Source organism: Jaculus jaculus, chromosome 8, assembly GCF_020740685.1.
Source record: "Jaculus jaculus isolate mJacJac1 chromosome 8, mJacJac1.mat.Y.cur, whole genome shotgun sequence".
NCBI lineage: Eukaryota > Metazoa > Chordata > Mammalia > Rodentia > Dipodidae > Jaculus > Jaculus jaculus.
Genome location: NC_059109.1, coordinates 40,807,196 through 40,832,703, shown reverse-complemented (window position 1 = coordinate 40,832,703; position 25,508 = coordinate 40,807,196). Strand labels below are relative to the sequence as shown.

At 43.4% G+C, this 25,508-nt stretch overlaps 1 protein-coding gene across 1 annotated transcript in view; it reads right to left on the bottom strand.

Moving 5' to 3' along the window:
• Positions 1-294: 294 nt before the first annotated feature.
• Positions 295-25,508, bottom strand: part of Eif2ak4 (eukaryotic translation initiation factor 2 alpha kinase 4) — a 112,266-nt gene continuing 87,052 nt past the window's right edge. The window contains exons 23-39 of the mRNA XM_004660772.2: positions 25,096-25,217; positions 22,001-22,050; positions 20,971-21,139; positions 19,501-19,617; positions 18,447-18,512; positions 14,872-15,042; positions 14,366-14,500; positions 12,707-12,814; positions 11,688-11,816; positions 9,710-9,796; positions 8,806-8,918; positions 6,004-6,062; positions 4,576-4,673; positions 3,961-4,029; positions 2,736-2,780; positions 1,230-1,348; positions 295-543 (exon numbers count right to left, since the gene is read on the bottom strand). Coding sequence (XP_004660829.2) covers positions 486-543; positions 1,230-1,348; positions 2,736-2,780; positions 3,961-4,029; positions 4,576-4,673; positions 6,004-6,062; positions 8,806-8,918; positions 9,710-9,796; positions 11,688-11,816; positions 12,707-12,814; positions 14,366-14,500; positions 14,872-15,042; positions 18,447-18,512; positions 19,501-19,617; positions 20,971-21,139; positions 22,001-22,050; positions 25,096-25,217 — 1,715 coding nt within the window. The 3' untranslated portion in view covers positions 295-485. The remainder of the gene's footprint in view (positions 544-1,229; positions 1,349-2,735; positions 2,781-3,960; positions 4,030-4,575; positions 4,674-6,003; positions 6,063-8,805; positions 8,919-9,709; positions 9,797-11,687; positions 11,817-12,706; positions 12,815-14,365; positions 14,501-14,871; positions 15,043-18,446; positions 18,513-19,500; positions 19,618-20,970; positions 21,140-22,000; positions 22,051-25,095; positions 25,218-25,508) is intronic.

Below are 25,508 nucleotides of genomic sequence, written 5' to 3'. Positions count from 1 at the left end.
TTGTGATTACACAAGTGTGTAATCCCAGTGGTCAGGAGATTAAGGCAGGACACTTCTGAGTTTGAGGTGAATTTGGGCTATATGGTGAGATCCTCCCTCTCTCTTCCCCAGTGCCCCCAAATAAAGCAAAACAACGCAGACAAATTTTGGTCTCTATGCCTTTTTATCCTATTAGGGAAAACCGTGAGAGCATTTTCATGCCCTTAGTGCTTTAGTATGGAAGGAAGAATAACTGCTGTTTTTGTTTCAGCTCCACCTAACCTGTAGTAGTAATAGAATTGAAACAAACACAGCAAAAATAGGAAAACATTTATTATAATAAAAAAGATAGTACATTACATATGAAAAACCAACAAAGCTCAACTTTGTAGGACAGCTTCTTAGAATTTAAAGTTAATTTGAGATGACACTGAATGTACAACATTCTGTGATTCTATAGTGTAAGCTCCTATCCATTTGAACAATGTAATGACAGTTGTTTAGGGTTAAAATAAGATCCTATAGTAGTCATCTCTGTAGCTATACAAAAAGAGCACTGACACCCTGTAAAAGAAAGGAAAAGGCCGATTGTAATAAGAGTTGATGCTTTTAGAACACTGAACTTTAAGAGCCTTGCTTAGTTAAAAACATGACAGAAGGCTGCTCACTAGAAAGGACATGAACTTTACTGAAGCTGTAACCAGCGAGTCTGCAGTAAAAGGTCCAAAACAAGGAGACTGCATTAACCTTGCCTCACAGGCTTCCTTGTTGCCCTTTAAGTGGAGTGATAGCATGAATGACTGGCATTTTAACATGAGGATATAAAACAAAGTAGTAGTCTTGTCTTTTTCTTTTTTTGGTTTTGTTTTGAGACATGCTCTCACAGCCCACGTTGGCTTCAAACTTGCTACATCATAGAGGATGACCCTGAATTCCTGATCCTTTTGTCTCCCCTCCCAAGTGCTGGGATTACAGACATGTGCCACCCTACCTGGCTCATTTCTTGCATTTAAGCTTACTTCTAGAAGTAAGTTACCTAGGTGAACACATTGACATTTGGGATCTTGGCTTTAAGGCCACTGACTTGTTACTGACAAGACCCTCTGTGATTCAGTGTAGAGTGAGATTTATTGGTTGCCAGGTGCAGTTCTAACTTAGCTGTCAAACCCTGACATGACAAATGCGTCACTCAAGACCCCCCTCCCTTAATTTTCACTGTGTGAAACCTGCTTTGTTGAATGACAACTTACTTTTTTTCAACTTTGATGTTATAAATTTCATCACAGACTACTCTGAGGTACCTTTGCTTTGGCAGGCGTGGCAGCAGCTGGTTCACGCTTGTGTTGAATGCCTGCTCATCGGCATCCCACTAGGAAAAGACACAAGGCTCGACAACAGGGCAGTGCTGTATAATATAATATAACCCCGACAGCTCAGGTGTGTGAATGCCTACTTTTTCCTTTGTGATTCCTGCTCATTTGACTGGATCATAAATCAGTAAACTGCCAGCAGAATGATAGGTGCTCATTTGTAAAAGCAACAGACAGTACCAAGACAGGGCCTCACTTTGTAGCCTTGTCTGGTCTTGAACTCAGGATCCTCTTGCTTCCATTCCAGAATTCTGGAGCTGCAGGCACGTGCCATCACGCACTGCCAGTTTACTCTGACTAAAGTGGAGGGACAAAAAGTATTTTCTGGTATGAAATGTTTAAAAAATGGCCTGTAGCTGGGTGTGGTGGTACACACCTCTAATCTTAGTACATAGAAGCCAAGATAGGAGGGTCACTATAATTTGAGGTCAGCCAGGGTATATGAAGCCCTGTCTCCAAAAAAAAAAAGGTCACCTGTAACTAGATCATATATTAATAAGAGAAACTTCAACATCTTAAAAGCCCCTATTTAGGCTGTTGGGTGATAAAAGTATATGCCTGAAAAAAAAACAAAACCAAAAAACTAAATTCTATCTTTTACCAAAAGGATTTCCTAGACAGTTGTGTTCTGCAAACAAACATCCCTAGCTGGAATAAAAGTTTATTTGAGAGACAGCATGGTATTGTTAAAACCTGAATTATTGGGGGTTAGGGAGATGGCTCAGTGGGTGAAAGCACTTGCTTGCAAAGCTGGCTCGCCTGGGTTGAATTCTCCAGCCACCTATGTAAAGCCAGACACAAGTGGCACAAGTTTTTAGTGTTTCTTTACAGTGCAACAGACTGGAACACACATGCAAATAAGTGAACAATTCTAAAAAATTTAAAAAGAGAGCCAGGTGTGCTGGGGAATCCCAGCACTCGGGAGGGAGAGGTAGGAGGATCACCGTGAGTTCAAGGGCACCCCAAGACTCCATAGTGAATTCCAGGTCAGCCTGGACTAGAGTAAGATCCTACCACCCCCTCCCCAAAATATAAGTCTGGAGATAGATTTTGGAACACAGATACCAATGCTACTAAATTCCTAGCACTGCCAGACAGACAGTATCATTAAGAAAATTTAGTACCTTTTTCAGGTTTTTAAGTAGAATTGGCATGCCAGGGCCTCGGCCACTGAAATCAAACTCCAGACGCTTCCGCCACCTAGTGGGAATGTGCGACCTTGCACTTGCCTCACCTTTGTGTATCTGTCTAATGTGGGATGTGGAGAGTCAGTTGAACATGAATCCTTAGGTTTTACAGGCAGGCGCCTTACCACTAAGCCATCTCTCCAGCCTTAAGGTTTCTTTTGATAGCAGCAAAGACCACAGAACAGCTACTTTCACATACCTCTAATGATAAAAACTGTAAGATTGTTTCTTTTGGTAGATCCACCTGTAATATACAGAAATGTACATCAGCTTCCAGAGAACTCTTAAGTAGAACACAATGCCTTGGGACTACAATGTTATTTTGGATGATGACAAATAGAGCTGCTAAAAAGCAAACTTAAAAAAACAATTTTTTTTAATTGAGAGAAAGAATGAGTATGGACATGACAGGATCTTTAGTCACTGTAAATGAAATCCAGACACAGGCGCCACCTTGTGCATCTGGCTTACATGAGTCCTAGGGAATTGAACCTAGGTCTTTTAGCTTTTGTAGGCAAATACCTTAACCACTAAGCCATCTCTCCAGCCCTGCAAACTCTCCCCCTCCCCGCCCCCGGAGGTAGGGTCTCATTGTGGCCCAGGCTGACCTGGAATTCACTACATAGTCACAGGGTGGCCTTGAACTCATGGCAATCATCCTACCTCTGGCTCCCGAGTGCTGGGATTAAAGGCGTGCACCACCACACCCAGCACTTTTTTTTTTTTGATGTGTGTAAATGATGTGTATGTTTATATGTTCTGTGTGGGAGCGGTTGCATGTGTGTGTGCGCCATGGTGCACATTTAGAGTCAGAGGACTACTTTGAGGCTCTCTCCCTTCCACCTCATTTTGAGTCAGGATTTCTGGTGATTTGCCATTCCACTTGCCAGGCTAGCTGGCCCATGAGTTTCTGGGAAAATTTCCTGTCTGCCTTCCATCATGATGTAGATGCATTGAGATTACAGAAGCCTACTACAGTTTCCAGCTTCTATACAGGGTCTGGGGTTCCAAAGTCAGGTAATCAATCATGCCTGGCAAGTGGTTCATTCACTGACATCTCCCCAGCTTCTAAAGCAGACTTAATGGACTGTGTGGTAGTAAGATCTCAGCACTAGGAACTAACAAGCATTGGACTACACAGCCTCACACCATACCCCAAAGGTGATGATGCTTGCTGCCACTTGTGTATGTTCAATAAAGTCTGAAAAATAGGCGTTTTTGTTTTTGTTTTTTTTTCCTCCTCCACTTCTTCCATTCAGAGGAAGAAAGTGGAGAAAGACTCAATTTCTCCTCAGGTCTTCATGGGTTTTGACTGCACGTGGTTAACATCAAGAAGTCTGACATTGAGTGAAAAAGCCCTGAACTGTGAGGCCACACTGGATAGTACAGATAGAAGTTATCTTCAAATTATTAAAGTAACTTACAGCCAAAATTTCAATTTCACTGCTTTTCTGATGTAAATTGGCAAGGGCATTCTGAAGTCGGGTTTGTACCTAAAGAGAGAATGGAATTCAGAACATGTTAAACCAAGCCATTTTATTTCCCACTCTAGAAACAACCACAGTGTGGTGAAACAAGGTCTAGGAAGGATTCCAAACAGTCTGGAGATCTGCTCCCCCATCATCCACAGGAGGGATGTATATAAAACCATGAAGATCTCAGGGGTTAGTAAGACTTTATGCCCTGCTAATCACTGGTCTAACTGAAGAACAGATGAGGGCTGGACTGGAAAGATGGCTTAGTGGTTAAGGCATTTGCCTGCAAAGCCACAGGATTGGGGGCATGCATCTGGAGTTCGTTTGCAGTGGCTGGAGGTCCTGGTGCGTCCATTCTCTCTCTCTCTCCCTCTTTAAATATATTAAAAAAAAAAACCAAAACAACCAAAACAGATGAGGGCTGAATTGCAGCATCGGAGCAACTCTTGAGAGCTTCAGAAGCCACCAGCTTAGAAAAGGAAAGAAATTTGTATCCTTTTATGTTTCTTTTCTTCTCTATTATAGCTCATATTAGAGAGCCAAGGAAACCCTGACCCAACATACCTGAGCCTCGTACCGCCTTCTGGTGCTGGCTGACAGCTTTTCTGGGGCTATCACACTCACGATGGGAACTACAGTTGCTCCATGGATTTCAAACAAACCTGAGACAGACAGTTTGAATTTATGGCCTTATCTGGGCCCAGTTTCTAGAACCCTTCATAAAGAGACAACATTTCATTAGTAGACAACCTGTTGTGATTCTAAAGGATGACTAGACAATGCCTGGACCTGCCTGCTTCCTCCCTCCTTCCCTAAAAATATTTTTATTTACTTGCAAGGAGGGAGAGAGAAGAGAGGAGAGAGATTGAGAATGAGCATGAGCACACCAAGGCCTGCTGCTACTGATAGGCACTCCAGACGCATGCGCTGCTTTGTGCATCTGGCTTTATGTGGGTATTAGGGAATTGAACTCTGGCCAGTAGGCTTTGCAAGCAAGCACCTTTAAGTGCTGAGCAATCTCCCCAGACTACCTTTTCCTTTGAGACAGGATTGTCTTATGAAGAAGCCCTTTTATAAAGAAAAGAAAGTAATTTAGGTTTATCCTATGAAAATCCTTCATATGGGGAGATGTTCTAGAAAAATTATCCATATTTCACCTATAGAGTGAACTGAGTCTAATGAACATTAAATCGTGTCAAAATAAGACAGAAAGGGTTGATGAAATGCCTCAGTGGCTAAAGGCACTGCTTGTAAAACTTCGTGGCCTGGTTCAATTCCCCAGTACACAAGAAAATCCAGACACAAAAGGTAGCACATGCATCTGGAATTCATTTGCAGTGGCATGAGACCCCATCTCTCTCTCAAATAAATAAACATATTTAAAAAAAGGGGAAGACAGAGACCAGGATTAGAAGAGTCACCTAGAGCCCAGTAATTTTATCATTTACTAGGATGAGGGCTTCAAAGGATAGGTATGGTACAATTTGTTGTTTATAAGTTACTTTCCTTTTAAAAATATTTTTTTATTTATTTATTAGCGAATGGGCACACCAGGGCCTCTAGCCACTACAGATGAACTCCAGACGCATGTGCCACCTTATGCATCTGCGTCCTTAGGCTTCACAGGCAAGCACCTTAACTGCTAAAGCCATCTCTTCAGCCCTATATGTTACTTTAGAAAAGTATCCCTAGGGCTGGAGAGGTGGCTCAATGGTTAAAGGTACTTGTTTGCAAGCCTGACAACCTGGGTTTGATTTCCTAGTACAGAAAGATGCACAAAGTGGCACACACATCTGGAGTTTGTTTGCAGTGGCAAGAGGCCCTGCTGTACCCAGTCCTCTCTCATTCTCTCTCTCTCTCTGCAAATAAATAAATAAAGATATTTAAAGATGAAAAAAGTATCTCTAGTATCAAAAGGAATTAGCCACAGTCATCAGTGGTTGGAACAAAGACACCAGCATTATTACATTAGATTATAATTAGTAATTATACCTGAAGCATTAGAAAACGACCCCTTCAGAGTTTGTACAGCAAGATTATCAGAAGCTTCTCTAAAAACAAGCAAACAAAATTAGGAAATAGTCAATAAAGCTAAAGCAATACAGTTAACTCAGCAAGCTATATGTAGTGATCCACTTCTACTGAACCTAAAAATGTGCTTTTGGTTACTAGTTGAAAGAAAAACAAAAATCCACAATGCAAAAAATGTACTTGGATATGCTTTCAGTAAGGTAAAAGTAAGACATCTTTGTAAGGATGTCATTTGCAGTTAACAAATACCTAAAGAAAACATTCTGATTTATTCAGGTGGTTCTGAAATCCGGACTCCCCACAGGAGTTCGTTTCAGTGAAATATAATGGTGTTCGTTCCGCTTCCTTCATAATACAAGGCAACATTAGTGACACAGGCTCCATCTTCACCATGCCAGTAGCCTTGGCAACCGCCCAGAGCACATTTGGTAAATAAGGATATTCTTTTAAAAGCTGTGAATGGATGCTCTTTCAAATGTTGTGAATTAATTTATAGCCTTTAAGAGGCACAATGGCACTCTTAGTTTGAGAAAACAGGGATATAATCATTTACTTGGAGGAGAGCAGATTTTGAACTTTGCTGTGCTAAAACTAAATCTCATCAACCTTTTAGGTGTCTTAATAATGATTGCCTATGCTCCCAGTTTTTCAGTAGGCTACCTTCTATATACATGAAAGATTCTCAAAGTGTGGTTTAGGAACTCCTGGAGGCCCCTGACTTCCTTCTAAAGGATGTTTTTGTAACAATCCTAAAATGTTAGCTTTCCTTTTACTCATCCTCACACAAATGTATAGTGGAGTTTTCCAGATTATGCACTGTGTGAGATACCACAACAGACTGAATTCACAAGTGGGTGTGAGAATCACTCGATTGAAGCTTCTAAGACTTCTAACACAGTCTATGAAATGTGAAATATCTTTGGACATTGCAAATATAAAACAATCAATGTCTGCAAATTTTCTTACTAAATTTATTTTGTTTTAGAAAATAAAGGTTTTTTATGTTGTTGTTGTTGTCGTCGGGCATGGTGGTTCATGTCTTTAATCCAAGAACTCAGAGATAGGAAGATAACTATGAGGTTGAGGTCAGCCTGGGTTAAAATGAGACTCTGCCTCTACAAAATGAAACAAAAAACAACAAAAGGCAAGAATAACAAAAAAAAGAGTTTTCCATTAGAATATGTTATTTAGGTTAGCATGATATGAGGTTATTTCTTTCCTTTTCTCCTTTTTTTTGGGGGGGATGGTTTTGAGGTAGGGTCTCATTCTAGTATAGGCTGACTTGGCACTCACTATAGTCCCAGGATGGCCTCTAACTCAGTGATTTTCCTACTCTGCTGGAATAAATGGCATGTGCTACCATGCCTGGCTTTCTCTCTCTTTTTTTCTTTCTTTCTTTCTCTCTTTCTTTCTTTTCCTTCTTTCCCTCTCCCTCCTCCCTCTCTTCCTTTCTTTCTTTTTAGTTTTTCGAGGTAAGGTCTTGCTCTAGCCCAGGCTGCCCTGGAATTCACTCTGTATTCTCAGGGTGGCCTCGAATTCATGGTGAGCCTCCTACCTCTGCCTCCCATGTGCTGGGATTAAAAGCGTGTGCCACCACATCCGGCTTGGTTTTTTCTTTTTTTGACAGTCTTGCTGGCCTTAAACTCACTGGGTAGTCCAGGTTGGTCTTGTGATCCAGCTGGCTTGGTCCCCAAGTGGGGGGATTACAGGCAGGTGTCACCATGACCAACTTCACATTGAACAGTTGAAACATATAACCCGCAGAAATGAAAGCGTTTTTAATTTAATTTTCAAAGAATTTTTAAGGGTGTAAAGGGGTTTGAGACCAAAAAGTTTCAGAACTATTAAAAATTATGTCTTTGATAGACATTTTTAATCTTTATCCCAAAGAAAAAAATTATAAATTCCTGAGAATTTAACTATTGAGTTCATTTAATTTTTTTTAAAGATTTTACTTTTCTTGCTAAATTCATATGATTAAACCAGTTTTTCTCAATGAGTGTATGAGTTCTTTTCCCAGAACATATTATATCTTTTAAATTACACAGAAAAATACCACTGAAATTCACTGATTAACAGCAGACAGGTTTGGACTTGCTGGGCCTTTTAGAGCGATATAGAAGACCTGGATGTAGTTGAAGTATGTTCCCCAGGCTCATATGCAGGAAGCTTGGTCCCCAGAGCAGCAATACTGAGGGGTGATAGAACCTTTAAGAGAGGCGCCTATTGCATAACACTTGTCATGGAGGCAGGCCTTGGAAGGGATTAATGATGATCCCATGGAGGGTGGGAGTTCTCACAAGTGCAGCTTGTTATGAAGTGAGGCCACCCCATGTACTTGACCCCTCTTGCCTCTGGCTGTTCCTTTTCTACTTCTGTGCTGAGGCTGACAAGGGCTGTTTGCCAGAGCTTGAAGAAATGAGGACTCTCCATTTGGATACTCAGCTTCTCAAAAGGTGAGCTAAATTACTTTCTTTTCTTTATGAAGCATCTAACCATGGACATTTTGTGATAAGACAGAACTGAAAAATACAATTTTGAAAAAATAAATGTTTAAAGCAAGGTAGAAAAATGTTTAAGGCAAGATATAACCTTATTTAAGGGACACATTTAAATGACTGAATTACTCAGAATCAATAGAATGGTTTAAATCAATCTTGATCTACTTCCTAAAACAAAAAAAATCAATTTTTAAAAATGACTCTATGTAGGTGCTACATAGGTCACTGCAATCACTCTCCTGGCTCTTGTTGGCTAAGTTACCTGATGTTCCTTTCATCACTGACTTTAGTCCTCAGTTTCTGCATAACATGCTCCACAAGATCCGATTCCAGCACACACTTCTCTGTTTGCCTTTCCTTCTCAAAAGATTTCACCTTCAAAAGAATCAAACAGATTCATCATTTGGAGGTTCTGAAACCAAAAGAACTCTGAGTGCCTTAGCAAGATGATTGTATCAATAGATGATAGAGATTCTGCTCCCTAAGGGACATGTGGCCATGTGTAGAGATGCTTTTAGATGTCATGACTGTGTGGAGTGCCTCTAGCATCATAATTAGAATACTAGAGTGTCAAGGCCAGGGATACTACTGAACAATGAAGAAATATGTGGTCCCAGACATTGTGAGAGTTTTGTGGCTCAGAGTATGTTACAGGTCAGCCTGAGTTAGAGTAAGACCCTACCTCGGAAAAAACAAAGAACAAGTTAGGAATCAAGGTTATGAGGTGGTAAGTTTGTGGATATTTTTAGTAAAGTGCAAAACAAAGTAAAATTACTTAGGAAGCTTCAGCCAGATGACTGGCCAGTTGGCAGGTTCTTACTTAGGTGGGGAAGAACAGGAAGAAGCTGGTAGCCACAGGTTACTCACCTGAGTTTCTGCAGCTCTAAGAAAAAGAGCTCAGTGACTCTCACCCACGCTCTCCAGGGAGAAAGCCCATGGTCAGAGAGCTGAAGGGAGGGGTCCGGCTCACACACATCAGGTGCTCCACAGGTTACACATCATGTGGGAGGTCTGTGTGTTGAATTTCCGGTGGGGACGCACACACGTGTGTGTGTGCGTGCATATGTGTGTGTGTGTGTGTGTGTGGATTTTACTGGGGATCAAATCCACACACTGAGCTACACCTGGGCTCAACCACCGAGCTAAATCCCCAGCTCTTAGTCTACCTTGACATGGCTTCCTTTTTTATCCGAGACCAGGGCCACATAGGTGATTTCATGATGTCTGCAGTACTCCTGTAATTCCTCTTGGGACTGAAACAAATAAATATAGTTTAGCAAATAAACAAAGCAGATCCTCAGGTCATGAAGCAGAATGAAAATAATTTTCAACTGTATTCCCAAAGTGAATTACTAAGCATCTGACTTCAGAGGATATGAATAGCAAGGAAGAGACATAGCATTCCAAGGAAGAATGAGACTTCTTTGTTTACTTTCACATTGCTCTAAGGAACCACACACACCAATGTAGTCATGACAGGAAGAGGTTTTCGATGGCTTCAAGTCTTAACAAAGATGTCAAGGGGAAGGGGGGATTGCTCAGTGGTTAGAGGTTCTTGCTTGCTAAGCCTGCAGCCCAGTTCCATCCCCAGACACAGCTAATTGCACAAAGTGGTGTATGCATCCGGAGTTAGTCTGCAGTGGCAAGAAGCCCTGGCATGTCCTTACTCATTCTGTATTCACAAATAAATAACAATATTAAGAAAATAAGTCAAGGATTATTACCTGCCCCCATCCCACATACACTAAGGAAGGAAGGAAGGAAAGAAGCAAAGGAGGGAAGGAGAATGGAGACGGAGCTGGGAGGCTGCTGTGCAGGAATGAAGTCACTAGACTGGACTTCACTGCACGACAGAACACTTCTTGAAACCAGATGTGGTTGCTCACACCTGTAATTCCAGTACTTGGGAAGCAGAGACAGGAGGATCAGGAATTCAATGTTATCCTTGGTTACATAGTAAGTTCAAGGCCAGCCTGGGATACAGGAGACCCTGTCTCAAAAAATCCAAAACCAAAAAGAAAATAAAACTACTTCTCTAACAACTTATGAAACAAGTGAATGGGTAGAGCAAAATGTACTGTCAAGTGAAGAAAAATGGTCGCTCAGCACTCTCCCAGGACGAATCACTGCATAGAGCACACAAGACGTGGGTAGCAGTGACTGCAGAAGGTCTTGGCAGGCAACGTGAATAAAGAGCACATGTACAAGCGAGAGTGCCTGTGTGTGCGTGTTCCTGGCTACCGCCATGCCCTGGGGCAGTGTTGGGGAGGATGATCTGAGGGTGTACCCCTTCTTGAGGTCTGCTTGCATGTGTGATCTTTCCAGCACCCACTGGTCATCTAAAGCCTCACCTCCAGTTCAGAAGAGCAGGCAGGGGTCTGAGGCCACTTTGCTCAGTTCCACACCTATGGCAGGTATCAGGCTAGTGGAGGTCTAATGCAAAACCACAGATAGCACACCACGCCCAGAACGCCTGAGTGTGGTGAGGTGGCCATGGTCATGCACACCCCAGTCCCTGGAACCTGTCAACAACTGCCCTGGGAAATCCCGAGTTGAGGGAAGCAGGCAGAGGTACAGAGAGGCACAAAAGCCTCAGGTGGGAAAGAAGGCGCCATGCTACCGAGTCTAAAGGGAGGGGCTATGAGCCAGAAGGAGCCCAGCCAGTAGGTGCTGATTTTGACCCAGGCTTCTGCTTTTATGAATATAAGATACCAAAGGCATTAGGCCACAAAAATCATGGTAAACTGTTACTATAGAAATCAGTAATGAGGGCTGGAGAGATGGCTTAGCGGTTAAGCGCTTGCCTGTGACGCCTAAGGACCCCGGTTCGAGGCTCGGTTCCCCAGGTCCCACGTTACCCAGATGCACAAGGGGGCACATGCGTCTGGAGTTCGTTTGCAGAGGCTGGAAGCCCTGGCACGCCCATTCTCTCTCTCTCCCTCTATCTGTCTTTCTCTCTGTGTCTGTCGCTCTCAAATTAAAAAAATAAATAAAAAATTAAAAAAAAATCATTTGGAAGACAAAAAAAAAAAGAAATCAGTAACGAATACAGGAAATAACTCTAGTTTCAGAGATCAACATGGCTTGACACACTCTAAGGACAATTTATCATGAAGCTAAAATTTGTACTTCACTCGTAGGTACCTGTGACCAGTCATACATGACTTCTGCTGTGATCCCTGCTGTCCAGAGTTTCTGGGTCAGGTGAATGGCCCTGGACATGGACATCTGGCCAACACTGACAACCAGGAGGTCACAGGAGCTTACTGTAACCTGAAGAAAACAGAGGTGTTACTGACAGGCAAACACCAGGGCATGGTGAGACCAGCACCCCCAGGGGAGGAGTTCCTCACAGGCAGATGGGCATTCTTATAGCTGTAAACAGCCACAGTATGTGGATGGCTTTGATTCCAAATGCCAGCGCAGAAACAGACACACAGCTAAGAAACCTTTATATCATCTTTTATGATAAAGACACTTACGTTAGCTTTGCTGACTATAGCAGAATTTCTGAACAAGGGGAGTGGGGAGAGGTTGCTAACCACTAGGACAATGTGCCTTGACTTCATGCATGACAGATATGGGAAGTGAGGCTAGTGGAGAAGAACGAATGTCGTAAGTTACAGAGCAGAGGATAAGGACCGATATGTGAGGACTGACACCCACTCAGGCTTATCCATCACATGAAAGGTCCTTTCCCAAACTCTCAGGCTACAATTGCTACGTGTGTGCTCTCTGTCCCCATTTCTTGGCACATACTTTCTAAATTCCCTAGAATCTTTGAAGTGATGGGCCAAAGACATAACTGACATGGGGGCTGGTCCCTGGGAAGACTGAGGCAGAATTAAAGGGTTGAGACTTTTAGGCATAACCCCAAATCTGGGGAGGAGAGGCTGAAGGTTAAGTTGTCTACCAAAGGTTTAGTTGACTACATAATCTATCCTGGTATATAATGAAACCATCATAAAACCTCAAAGGGCAAAGTGCAGGAAGCTTCTGAGCACTTGAACCTGTGGAGGCTCTAGAGGGCAGCATGCCAGAGAAGGATATTAGCTAGAGCCTCTTCCCAAAGACCCCAACCGTGCATCTCTTCACCTCTACTCTTTGTAATATCCTCACGTACAAAGGCAAGTGACACTTTAAGGAATGAAAGATGGACTTACAGGTTCTTCCATGTTGAGGGCAGCAGCAAATATCTTGTCTATGGCTATGCTGACACCGACAGCAGTGGGAACTGGCCCCAGAGCCTGTGGACCTCGAAACTTGGGAATCTGTGGATAGACAAAAGTTCTGCTTGTAAAACAGAGATGAAACAAGGAAAGCCACAGTTAAAAAGCAAGCTCTCCAACACTGGACATGGTGGCACACACCTGTTACCCCAGAGTTTAGGAGGCTGAGGCAGTCCTCTCAAGAATACTGTGGTTGGTGGGGCTGGAAAGATGGCTCAGTGGTGCAGGCACTTGCCTGCAAAGCTTAACAACCAGGGTTTGATTCCCCAGTACCCACATAAAGCCAGATGCACAAGGTGGTGCATACATCTGGAGTTTGTTTGCAGTGGCTAGAGGCCCTGGTGCACTCATTTTCTCTCTCACTGCTTGCAAATAAACAAATACATATTTTTTTAAAAGTACTGTGTTTGGGGCTGGATAAGTGGCTCAGCAGTTAAAGGCACTTGCTTGCAATGCCTGTCAGCCCAGGGTTTGATCTCCTCCCACCTATGTAAAGCTAGATGCACAAAGTGGATGTGAGTCTACAATTTGTTTGCAGAGGCTGGAGGCCATGTACATCCATTTCTCTTTCAAATAAATAAAAATATTTTAAAATAAGAGTACTATACAGACATTTTCTTTTCCTTTTTTTGTGGTATTATTGGGGATCAAACCCAAGGCCATACTATGCCAGGGTGCCAGGCATGCTCTCTGTACTGAGCTATATCCAGCTAACATAAGGCCATTCTCATATAAGAATATACCTTGGGCTGGAGAGATGGCTTAGTGGTTAAGAATATATCTTGCTGGGCATGCTGGCGCACGCCTTTAATTCCAGCACTCGGGAGGCAGAGGTAGGAGAATCACCATGAGTTCAAGGCCATTCTGAGACATCAGAGTTAATTCCAGGTCAGCCTGGACCAGAGTGAGACCCTACTTCGAAAAAACAAATAAATATAATTTTTGGTTTTTCAAGATAGGATTTCACTCTAGCCCAGGCTGACTTGGAATTCACTATGTATTCTCAGGCTGGACTTGAACTCATAGTGATCCTCCTACCTCTGCCTCCCAAATGCTGGGATTAAAGGCGTGCGCCACCATGCTCAGATCCCATTATATATTTTAAATTTTATTTATTTATGAGAGAAATAGGCAGAAAGAGAGAGAGAATATGAATGGCCATGCCAGGCCCCTAAGCCACGGCAAACAAACTCCAGATGCATGTACTACCATTTGCATCTGGCTTATGTGGGTACTGGGGAATCGAACCTAGGTCCTTTGGTTTCACAGGCAAGCTCCTTAACCACTAGAGCCACCTCTCCAGTCCTACTTTTATTTTTTGGAAACAGTCTCATCTAGCCCAGGCTGGCCTATGTATCTGAGTCCAGCTGTGAACTCCAGATCCTCCTGCTTCCGTCTCGTAAGAGCTGTGATTAGTTATGTAGCACCATGCCTGGCTTCATTACATGTATATTCCTAGATGGATACAGAGATATTCAATTACATGACTGGTCCCAATCTTTGCACAGGTTTGAAACATTTCAGAATAACAGGTTTAGGAAGAAACAGAATTATAATCCACAGGTAGTAAGCAAACACAGGGCGAGTCCTCACCAGCAGGTCGTATCTGCCTCCAGCTGCCAGGATCTCGGGCACAAGCCTCTGCCTGCGTCTGCTGAATGCTACGAACTGGAAGATGGTGCCCGTGTGCTGCTGCACCTTGTACACCAAGCCCAAGTTGATGGAGATCTGCGAGCGAAGCGCCACACGAATGGTCAATGGCTTGCGGTGCAGTGTGTGGACTACAATGCTGGTCAGCCTTTCTATATAACACTAGCAGGATCTGGCACGAAGTCTGTTTAAGTGGAGGCTCCAGAGCAAGGGCATCCCTGCACTTTCTGACAAGAAGTGGAGCTCTCTGAGGCAAGCACAAGAAGAGCTGCTGCACGACAGCAACACTGATGCTTGCCCGGACTGTCTCTAGGTATCGGCTGCTCCAATGCAAAGAACAGTGTTCTGGAAAAATAGAACACTAAGGAAACCAAATCCACTCCCATCCCCGCATTAAGCTATTCTTAAAGCGACTAGTCTGTACTCTTAACATCAAATGGTTGCCAAACCTGTAACTTTATGCCAAGTTTCTTCAGCAGTCCGACAACCTCCTCTAGATCTTTTAGGCCATACTTCACCAACTGGGCAACACCTGTTTTCTGTTTTATTAATGAATTTATTGTTGGCGTGAGGTCTTGCAAATCTCCCTTCTGCTCGATGAACTTGTAGAGCCTACACAGCTGGAAAGCAAACAAGAGATCAGCTGCTGCTCCAGAGTGGGGGCTCCCTGTGCAGTGACTCACACATGCCAGAAGGGGCTCCTGTGCAGTGGCTCACACACGCCAGAGGGGGCTCCCTGTGCAGTGACTCACACACGCCAGAAGGGGGCTCCCTGTGCAGTGACTCACACACGCCAGAAGGGGCTCCCTGTGCAGTGGCTCACACACGCCAGAAGGGGCTCCCTGTGCAGTGGCTCACACACGCCAGAAGGGGGCTCCTGTGCAGTGACTCACACACGCCAGAAGGGGCTCCCTGTGCAGTGGCTCACACACGCCAGAAGGGGCTCCCTGTGCAGTGGCTCACACACGCCAGAAGGGGGCTCCTGTGCAGTGACTCACACACGCCAGAAGGGGGCTCCTGTGCAGTGACTCACACACGCCAGAAGGGGGGCTCCTGTGCAGTGGCTCACACACGCCAGAAGGGGGCTCCTGTGCAGTGGCTCACACACGCCAGAAGGGGGGCTCCTGTGCAGTGACTCACACACGCCAGAAGGGGGCTCCTGTGCAGTGACTCACACACGCCAGAAGGGGGGCTCCTGTGCAGTGGCTCACACACGCCAGAAGGGGGCTCCTGTGCAGTGGCTCACACACGCCAGAAGGGGGCTCCTGTGCAGTGACTCACACACGCCAGATACAGCACTTGTGCACCTCCACTAGCAAGGACTTTGAGGTCAAGGATTAATTTTAGAGGTGGTTTAGAGCCCCCCCCCTCTCTTTCTCCCTCTCTCTCTTTCTCTCTCTCTCTCTCTCTCTCTCTCTCAATGCTGGCCAGCAAAGCAGGTCCTGTCACCAGCAGGGCCTCTCTTCCTATCTTCCACTCAGTATTATTCCTCTTTACTCTCTTCATTATCAATTACGTTACTACCACCACACAGATGTGGACATAGGCAGACAAATTTGGACTTGTTTTGACACAGAATTAGCCAGAAACTCTCTTTTATGCGATTACTACTGGGAGTCTGAGGTGCTGCCTCCAGGAGCCACTTTCCAGTTCCTTAGCCTTCATTTCCTCAGCTGAGACCTGGACTCTGACCAGTCCTTTCATCCTCTCTCCCAGAGGGCAGTGCCAGAGATGACCTCACTGTGGCCATGCTCAGTCCTGGAGACACAGCAGAAGGAAGAGGGTGTAACTACAGATATAGTGCGTAGTGCCAGGGAGCACACTCCCAGGACCTGAACTGGAAGTTATTAAGGCACAAAATTACAACTATGTTTACACTGCAGGCTGAACTTGGTTCATCTGTGCACTGGCACACAAAAACTAGGAGCTGCATGAAGACTCAGTTCAACATTATCAGGGAGTTAGTCATACATATATTGTGGTGTGCATATGTATGTGGTGTGTACATGAATGCATGCATGCATGTGTGTGTGTGCAGGCCAGAGAATATCCTTGAATGTTGCTCCCCAGGTACACCACCCACCTCTTTTAGGGACAGGGTCTTCACTAGGTTGGAGATCACTTATTAGGTTGTACTAGCTAGCCAATGAGATCCAGGGATGGGCTCAGCTCATGTTGGGATCCCAGGAGTGCAACGCTATGCCCAGCATTTTATGCAGCTACTGGGGATCAAACTCAGGTCCTCATGCTTGGGAGGCAAGCGCTTTACTGACTGAACTATTTTCCAAGCCCACATCATTTATATCACAAAAATATCCTATAAGCTGCTTACTATGTTAGAGGTTAAAAAATTAAATACAAAACCATAAGTCTTTAATTCAAGAAACCTGTTCCCCCCTAGAGTTACCAATGTAATTCTATGACAAAGTCATAAGTCTTTGATTTAAAAAAAAAACAACACCACAAAAACCCTTCCCCCCCCCCCCCCCAGGGCTGCCAATGTAACTCTATGGCAGTGTGCTTAAAGTCCTGGAGTTGAACCCCAGCATGATTAAAATGAAGGGAAAAATTTCTAAATAAAAGATGTTCTTTTTAATAACGTCTATGTTAAATTACCTCATTAACAAACTGCCACAAGCGGTGGAGTCAGTACTTTGGTCCTCACAGTATTAACCAACACCCTGTGATGCTAGGCAAACCCCAACGTCTGGGTTCTAGGCATACTGCCTGTAAACTCAGACGAGGTCGCGTACTTGCAACTCTTCTGCCGCATTTCTTTTCCTTTCTAATATACTCAGAGATCTAGTTTAAGCTAATGAAAGCATCAAATGCCTTTCTTAGTCCTATCTTTCCATCATCAAGAAGCACTGACATTTTAGCAGCTGGTGCATTAGCATGGACAAGTGTTTGACATTTGTGAGCTGCTTTCAAATGTGGCATGAGTTCAAAGAATCTTCTGTGTATCACTGATCCGGATAGTCTCTTGACCAGACTTGTGGTGTTAATGATACCTGGGGCTATTTCTGTACATGGGGGTGGGCTTTTTGTTCAGTGTTAGAATGTATGTAAATATTTTTTACATACCTGAACATTAAGCTATGGGTCACTTTGCATATTGCTATTATCTCCGATAGTAAATACTTAAGGCTTAACCAAAATTAATTTTCCAACCCCCCAGTCCTATGCATCTGATTTACCTTCCATACCTGAAAGGGGTGATTTCTTTCAACTATGTGTGGTCTCTGTACTTTGTGAACATTGTTATTGGGGATTGGGGGTTTCTGGAAAGGTTTTTAAAACTCTTTCCTTGGGGCTGTGGCTGTGGGAGTCTTTGCCTAGCATGTATGAGGAAGGACCTGGGTTTAGTTCTTAGCATCATAGCACAAAAAACAAAAAACAACAACAACAACAAAAACTTGTTCTTAGATTAATATTCAGGAAAATGTAAAAAGTCTATCATTCAGTCACTTGGTTAAATGTAGGTTATTGTGCCAAAGATCTGGTATTAATTGGATATCTGTAGAGAGAACACAACCAATGAGTCTACCCCGTAATATTTTCCTTATTGCTAATGGGTACAGAAAGATTTTGGGAGGACAAGCACTGTAATTCAACTCTGAGAAGCTGGGAGACTGGGGCTGGGCTCACGACTGCCCACATGGTTTGCAGGGCACTGCAGCTCTGGCTCCTCAGCTCCATGTCAGAAGACAACAGCTAGGCGCTGGATCTGTTCAGCAGGAGACTCTGCCAAGCACAGCTTTCTACGAGGATCTGGTAATCAAGAAACAGTGGGCTAATCACAGCCACTGCAAGGACTAGGTGGCAGGGAGAGTCTTTGATCATGACATTAGCGTCTCTCTTCTAACCCTAGAGGTTGCCATGGCACCCACACTCGAGGGGAAAGCTGTGTCTTCCAGGACTGGCAGGAACTGCTGCTACCTCACTGCTACAAGTATCTGGTGACATTTTCTGGCATCGTAAAATTACAGAGATAGCCATAATAACACCATCAGAAGGTACTTACGCTGTTAGAAGACAATGATAGATTACAGAATTTAGCTTCCACCTCTCTCCTCGTCAGCTTCTCTGTCTGATGCAGAAGAGAAAGGGAATAATGAGCGACTCCACACTTGGCCTGAATAAGATCCAATTTCCAGGCTATTTCTGACAAACTATTCCTAATGCAAAGGACAGATGAAAATCTGTCATTAAGGAGCTTTTGCTTTTTTTTTTTCTTCCCCCCAAAGGAAGGGTCTGACCTGAAATTCACTATGTAGTTTCAGGGTGTGCTTGAACTCACAGTGGTCCTTCTATCTCTATCTCCCAAGTTCTGGAATTAAAGGTGTGCATCACTTTTTTCTTTCAGTTCCATAAAACCATAACTGACGTTATTTTAGTATTTGATAAACTCTGACATAAGGGAATTAAAAAGGAGAAAGTTGCACATGATGAAGGGAAGAGACCCATTTCTGGATGGCCTTTTGCAGGGCATTTCTGTTTGGAAGAGGTTAAGGTGCATGCCTGCAAAGCCTTAGGACCCAGGTTCAATTCTCCAGGTCCCATGTAAGCCAGATGCACATGGTGGTGCATGCATCTGGAGTTCATCTTAAGGGGCTAGAAGCTCTGGCACACCCATTCTCACTCTCTCTCTCTCCCCCTCTCTGTCTCTAATAAATAAATAAATAAATAAAAATAAATCTTAAACAAAGCTCAGGCTGGAGAGATGGCTTAGTGATGCAAAGCTGTAGGACCCAGGTCCAATTCCCTGGGACCCATGTAAGCCAGATGCACAAGGTGGTGCATGCGTCTGGGGCTCATTTACAGTGGCTAAAAGCCCTGGCACACCCATTCTCTATCTCTTTAAAATAAATAAAATAGAATAAAAATAAATTTTTTAAAAGCTTGACAATTTATTGGTACCAGCTGATGTAATTAAAGGCAATTTGTTCTGTTACATTAGAGCAATGAAGGAAGGAGATAAAACTCTCAACTTAGTGTCATGGCTGTGTGAGTTAGATAATAATCACAGACTATTATTATCATCCCCAAATCAAGCATCGAAGTAATTAAATGCTCACCACAGCATCGTACAGAATCACGTAGACGTGGCTGAGTTTATCTTCTGGAATCCCACAGTGTAAGAGTATTGCTTTCAATAACATTGTATGGTTCAAGTAAATATTGTAATTTCTTTCCTAGGATACAGAGAAAAATTATTATTAACTTCATTATAAATGCAATATTGATAACATGGCCAAATCTGGAATCATATGATAAAGTTATTATCCTAACACCAAGGAAGGACTGCATTTTAGTGTCTTCTCTCCTAGTTTATTTCTTGTTTTCTTTCAAGACAAGGTCTCGTGTAGCCCAGGCTGGCCTCAAACCTTACGAAGCTGAATCTGGCCTTGAACTCTGATCTTTCTCCACCTCTCAAGTGCTGGGATTACAAGTGTGTACAACCATGCCTAATGCTGGGGATCAAACCCAGGGCATTCTGCATGCTAGGCAAGAGTTCTGCTATGATTTTTCCATTTATATAACACCTTTATAATAATAATATGGATCAAAAATACACTGGTTGGTCTTTAGCTATGTTAAAAAAGCCCAAGAGAATCCATATGAATGTCAAAGGGTAGAACTCAGTTCAGTGCTGATTTACAAGCACAGGATTGTGACTGGATATTGTTGCTTTTGCCCATACCAGTGAGTAACTGAGCGTTCACAAGCCAGCTTCCTCTGGTTATCTATCGATGGTGTTGAGTGAGGGCGGTGGGGTTCATGTTAAAGTGTACTCTTCCACTGTGCTTGAATAAAACAGTTTAACTCAAGGGGGTACGTGGATGTCTCAAGAGCTGTGACGGTAGAGACAGTCAACCATGAGAGGGTTTCCTGGGAGAAAGAGCCCAAGCCATGGCTGGATGAGGAAAGACTTCCTCAACAAGGGGCACCATGACCAACAGTGAGGGGCATGACAGGGCATATGGGTGGGTCAGGAGGCCTGAGAAAACAAGCAGTGGTTGCTACCGGTGAGGTAGTATGAGGATATGGTGAAAAGGGAGGCTAGCGTCAACAGGTGAGATGTAGGAGCAAGCCACTGCAAGTTCTACAGTTAGAAATATGCTAGAAGCCTCACTGGATCTACCCCCCCCCATCCCCATAGGCAGGATCTCACTTTAGTCTAGGCTCATCAAGAAGGAACTCACTCTGTAGCCCCAGGCTGGACTACAACTCAGGGAGATGCTCCTACCTCAGTCTCCCATTGCTGGGCCTAAAGATGTGCACCACCACACCTGGCTCATTGTGGGATCTATCTCTTGAATTTTACAAGAATGGGCAGAGGAACACTTGTTCCCAGGACAAAACCTGTTAAGGTGGAGGTGAGAACCCAGCATGAACCTCAGAAGTCGCACTGTCAAACTCTGCAGTGGATCTGGCAGAGAAGGGAGTCAAGGCCATCACCATCCAAAGCAAGTTGCTGTGGAGGTCTGCCACACTTGAAGGATGCTACCAGGGGCATCTCAACAGCTTAAAATGCAGAGAGGAACCTGAAGTGCAGGAAACTCTTGGATGATTTCATAGATTGTGTAGATGGTTTCGGCAGTGGGCAGAGAGCTGTTGGTAGTAGAAGTGACGATGTCAAATGCACATTCCAGAAGTTCTTTGGGATGAAATCGATCTAACTTGCGAGGTCTGAATACCCGTTCTATGCAGTATCTGCAGGAGGAAAACGGCTGTCTATGGTCACTGCTTACTGGAAACAAACACACATGAGAAACTGTTGAGCAAGACAACAGAAATGAAGATGAAATAGCTTACAGTATGTGTCATGATTAAGGGGTCAAAGTCAGATCTGATCTACATCCCAATGCTGCCTTGCACTATATACATGGGGCTCAATGGTTTTGTAGTGTCCGAAATAGAATAAATTACATACAAAACCAATTTCCCCTTAAGTGATTGCTTTCTACACAAAAACACCAACATCACTGCCTACTTGTAGGTAGACTAAAAGCACCTGAAAAGCCTTGATTTCACTTGAGTTCTGCTGTACAGAGGGGTGCCTTGCTGGCAGGAACATGGTTCCAATTTATGTAGATTTGGAGTTTGGCCCCTCTAGTATCTCAGGGGCAGAAAACCTTTCCTTGCTGGGCACCAAGCTCTTCTGCGAGGTTACTCTGTTTCTCTACCAGCAGCTTCTGCCTAGGCAGTTCACATGGACCACTGGTGAACTTGTCATCCCAGTGAAATTTTAAACAGGGCTATCTGTGATCCAGAGCAGCCAGATGTTGTTTTCAAGCATCCACTTGTAAAAATAATTAGTTATGTTGCTTGGGACAAGTACAAAACGCAGAATAGATGGCAGGACTGTCATGTGATCTAACTGCTGCATTCTCTCAAAATATAGAATGTGTGGTGAGAGAAAGGGGTGCTGGGTCTGGGCTTTCTGACTATATTCTGATCTCAACACTTTATTCCCAGAATTCTTTACTGTGTGAGGATTTCAGAAGGTAAAACACTCTTCTTTGGCTTCTCTCCTGCACCTATCTATATGCAAGGGAGCATGCTGTTTCTCACCGTTTTAAATTCAGTATGTTATTTCTTGCCACATATCTTGCAAAAGGGACCTGGAAAAGAAGGATTTAAAGACCAGTGTCAAGAAGTGCCAACTAGTACATTCTTTCAGTTTTTTGAGACAGCTTTACTGAGATATAACTCAGCTCAGCAGCTATGGTATGGTGATGCCAAACACAACACTGAGGTCAGGGATGGACACAACCTATAACAGTGGTCTGTAAGACTAGTGATCCTCTAGCCAGCTTAGTTTCTGTATACTCTATGATGTTAGCACAACGTCAGTTACCTGATGATGCATTTGCAGGACATAACCTAATCATTAGTGAGAGAAGAGGGCATATTCAGAGCCTTGCTCCACTCACACTGTGCAATGCTCCTGAGAGCATTAGTCAGCAGCAGACACCACTGGTAGACCTTAGTCACTGTGGCATTTCTTAAGTTTGAGAAAAATTCACTTTCAGTTGAACGTACTCTACCCTATTTTATTATGCCCAAGTGAAGCCTGTGTAGGCTATTGGTTAACTATACTTTAAACAAGTGTCATAATCAAAATGAGTGTTGCCTCTATCCATCTCTTAGAAATTCTTTTCTAGTACTCAGGATTGAAATTTAGGGTTTTGTACATGCTAGTTAAGTGCTCCACCACTAAATGATATCTGCAGCCCTTCTTCACTCTGGCCCAAGCTGACTTGGAATTAACTATGTAGTCTCAGGATGGCCTCAAACTCATGGTGATCCTCCTACCTTTACCTCTGCAGTGCTGGGATTAAAGGCATGTGCTACCATGTCTGGCCAATAGAAATTCTTTTTTAAAAAAAATATTATAATTATTAATTTATTTATTTGAGAGACAGAAGACACAGAGAGGGAGAGAGAACGAGAATGGACATCCCAGGGCCTTTAGCCACTGCAAATGAACTCTAGACGCATGCACCACCTTGTGCATCTGGCTTACATGAGTCCTGGGGAATCGAGCTGAAATTCTTTGGCTTTGCAGGCAAACGCCTTAACCACTAAGCCATCTCTCTAGCCCCTAATAGAAAATTTTAATACCACCCACAGATAATCAAAACATTGTCAGAGTGTGCAAAGAGACTGGATATAGTACTAGTAACAGGTCATATCCTCAAATAGCAACTTAAAATTTTTTTGCATTTAATACGAGTTCATAGAAAGGGAGATGATGCTTAAAAATCTGCACTTAAGGGGCTAGAGAGATAGATGGCCCAGCAGTTAAAGGTACTTGTTTATAAGCACGACAGCTGAGGTTTGATTCCCCAGTAACCACATAAAGCCAGATGCGCAAAGTGGCCCATGTGTGCCCATTCTCTTCATCTCGCCCTCCCTGCTTGCAAATAAATAAAAATATTTAAAAGTATGCACTTAAGTTTTTTAGAATTTAGACTTTAAAGAAAAAGAAACCAGTTTTAAGTACAACTAGGTGACTTTCGTACTTTCACACTTTCTTTAATAGGGCCCGAATGTATCTGATATACTACTTATTCTTCTCTGCCAAAAATAATCCTAAGTGAGTTTACTTATATAAAAAGAAAATGAGAAGCAAAGATATGGAAGGAAAGACTAGGAACATAGTTCAGAAGCAGAGCTCTTTCCTTGCAAGCATGAAGCCCTGGGTTCCATTACCCCAGAACACACACACACACACACACACACACACACACACACACACACACTAAAAAGATTTTTAAAAGTTGGGCTAGGTAGATGGCTCAGTGGATAAAGTGCTCAACACACAAGGGTGAGTACCTGAGTTTGGATTCCAGGTAAAAGCTGGAAGCATGGTGGGCTTCTGTCATCCCAGCACACTGACAGCAAGAAGAGGAGACAGGAGAATTTTCCAGAAGCAAGTGAGAGACTGCTTCAAACAAGGTGGAAGGTGAGGACCAACAACCTCCACTCACATGCCAGGGCACGTGTAGGTGTGTGCGCACACACATGAGCACACACACACACCAAAATTTTTTAAAAGTTGTTATTAATGTTTACTACCTTTCTTTTTAAAATATTTTATTTATCTGATAGTGAGAGAGGGGGTGAGAGAGAGAACATGTTTATGGGTACGCCAGGACCTCTTGCCTCTGCAAAAGATGCACACATCACATTGTACATCTGGCTTTATGTAGGTACTGGGGAATTGAACTTGGACTGGCAGGCATCACAGGCAAGTACCTTTGCTGAGCCATCTCTCCAGCCCCTTTATTACTTTCCTAAAGGGTCAATAATTCACATTTATCATTTATAATTTTCTTATATCCTGGTTATTTCTAGATGATATTAATTTAAACATTTTCAGTCTCACGGATAAAGTTAAGATAGTGTGGCATTTCCCTATGAGCATGGTAGATCACCTTTTATAAGTTTATCAGCCATGTGCGTCTTCTCTTCTGAGAACTGACTGGTTATATACTTTGGTTTTGTCTTTAATTGTTTAATGTTTTTGTGCTAAGGGTTGAACTCACACTATACCACTCTTGTTTCTGTTTGTAAGTGCCTTCTGGACATTAGGAAAGGAGCCCTTGTCTGTCACAAGCACTGCATGTTTTCCTTGGTCTACAGTACAGTGCCACAAATGCTAACAGCCAGCACTGTGTGGGCGAAGGACTGGTAAACCAGGTGCTGTTTCAGGGAGTTTTGGTGGTAAGAAGGCAATCATGAGTAAAACTCAGTGTACACAATTAATTGTTACATCAGTTTAATTGCTCTAGATGTTACTGTTAGGTTTTTACTGAAGATCTGTTAGGAAGTAAACAACACCCTGTTTGTCTGAGTTGGTCAAGTTAACCTGCTTTGGTCACTTGGTGGAGCTCAACACTGAGGTGTGCAGGTGGCACCTGCAATACAGGATTCTGGTCCAGTTCATAGAGCCATAAACTCTTGCACTATTATCAGGGAAGATGCACTCAGGGTCCAACATTTACTGAACCCTGTTAACTTCTTTAATGTTATTTCTGAACAGTGACATTTATAATGTAAGTCTGGGGACAGGAGATTGGCATATCTGGTAGGGTCGTGTAGCAGAGGCACCACCCCTGTGAAATACGGCACCCAGGATGTTAGGAAAACCCCAGTCTTACCCGCAGGTCAAAAGGAAGCATCACCAGCATCCCGCTGGGGTCCACGAACACGGCGGCTTCATTGTGCTCGTAGATTTGTCTGTTCCGGGGAAGCAGTAGTGGGGTACACAGCTGAACAGCTCCTACATCACAGAATGGAAAAACAACTAACCACTGGGGTCTCATTCTCCCTACGAGGTAGCCTAAAATGCACACGGGTCCAAAGCTAATGCTGGGAATACTGAAACTCCAGCCACCAGTTTTTCTTCAACTTTCCAAACTTATACAGGTAGAGCTCATCGAGGGTTAAACTTATCAATTTAGTCATATTCTGACTGTATTTCAGTAGCAAGGTTAGAATATTCAAACCAGCTTCTCCTCATAGAAGCAAATAAATCTCACATGATGTCAGCTGCTTATAATTGAATTTTTTT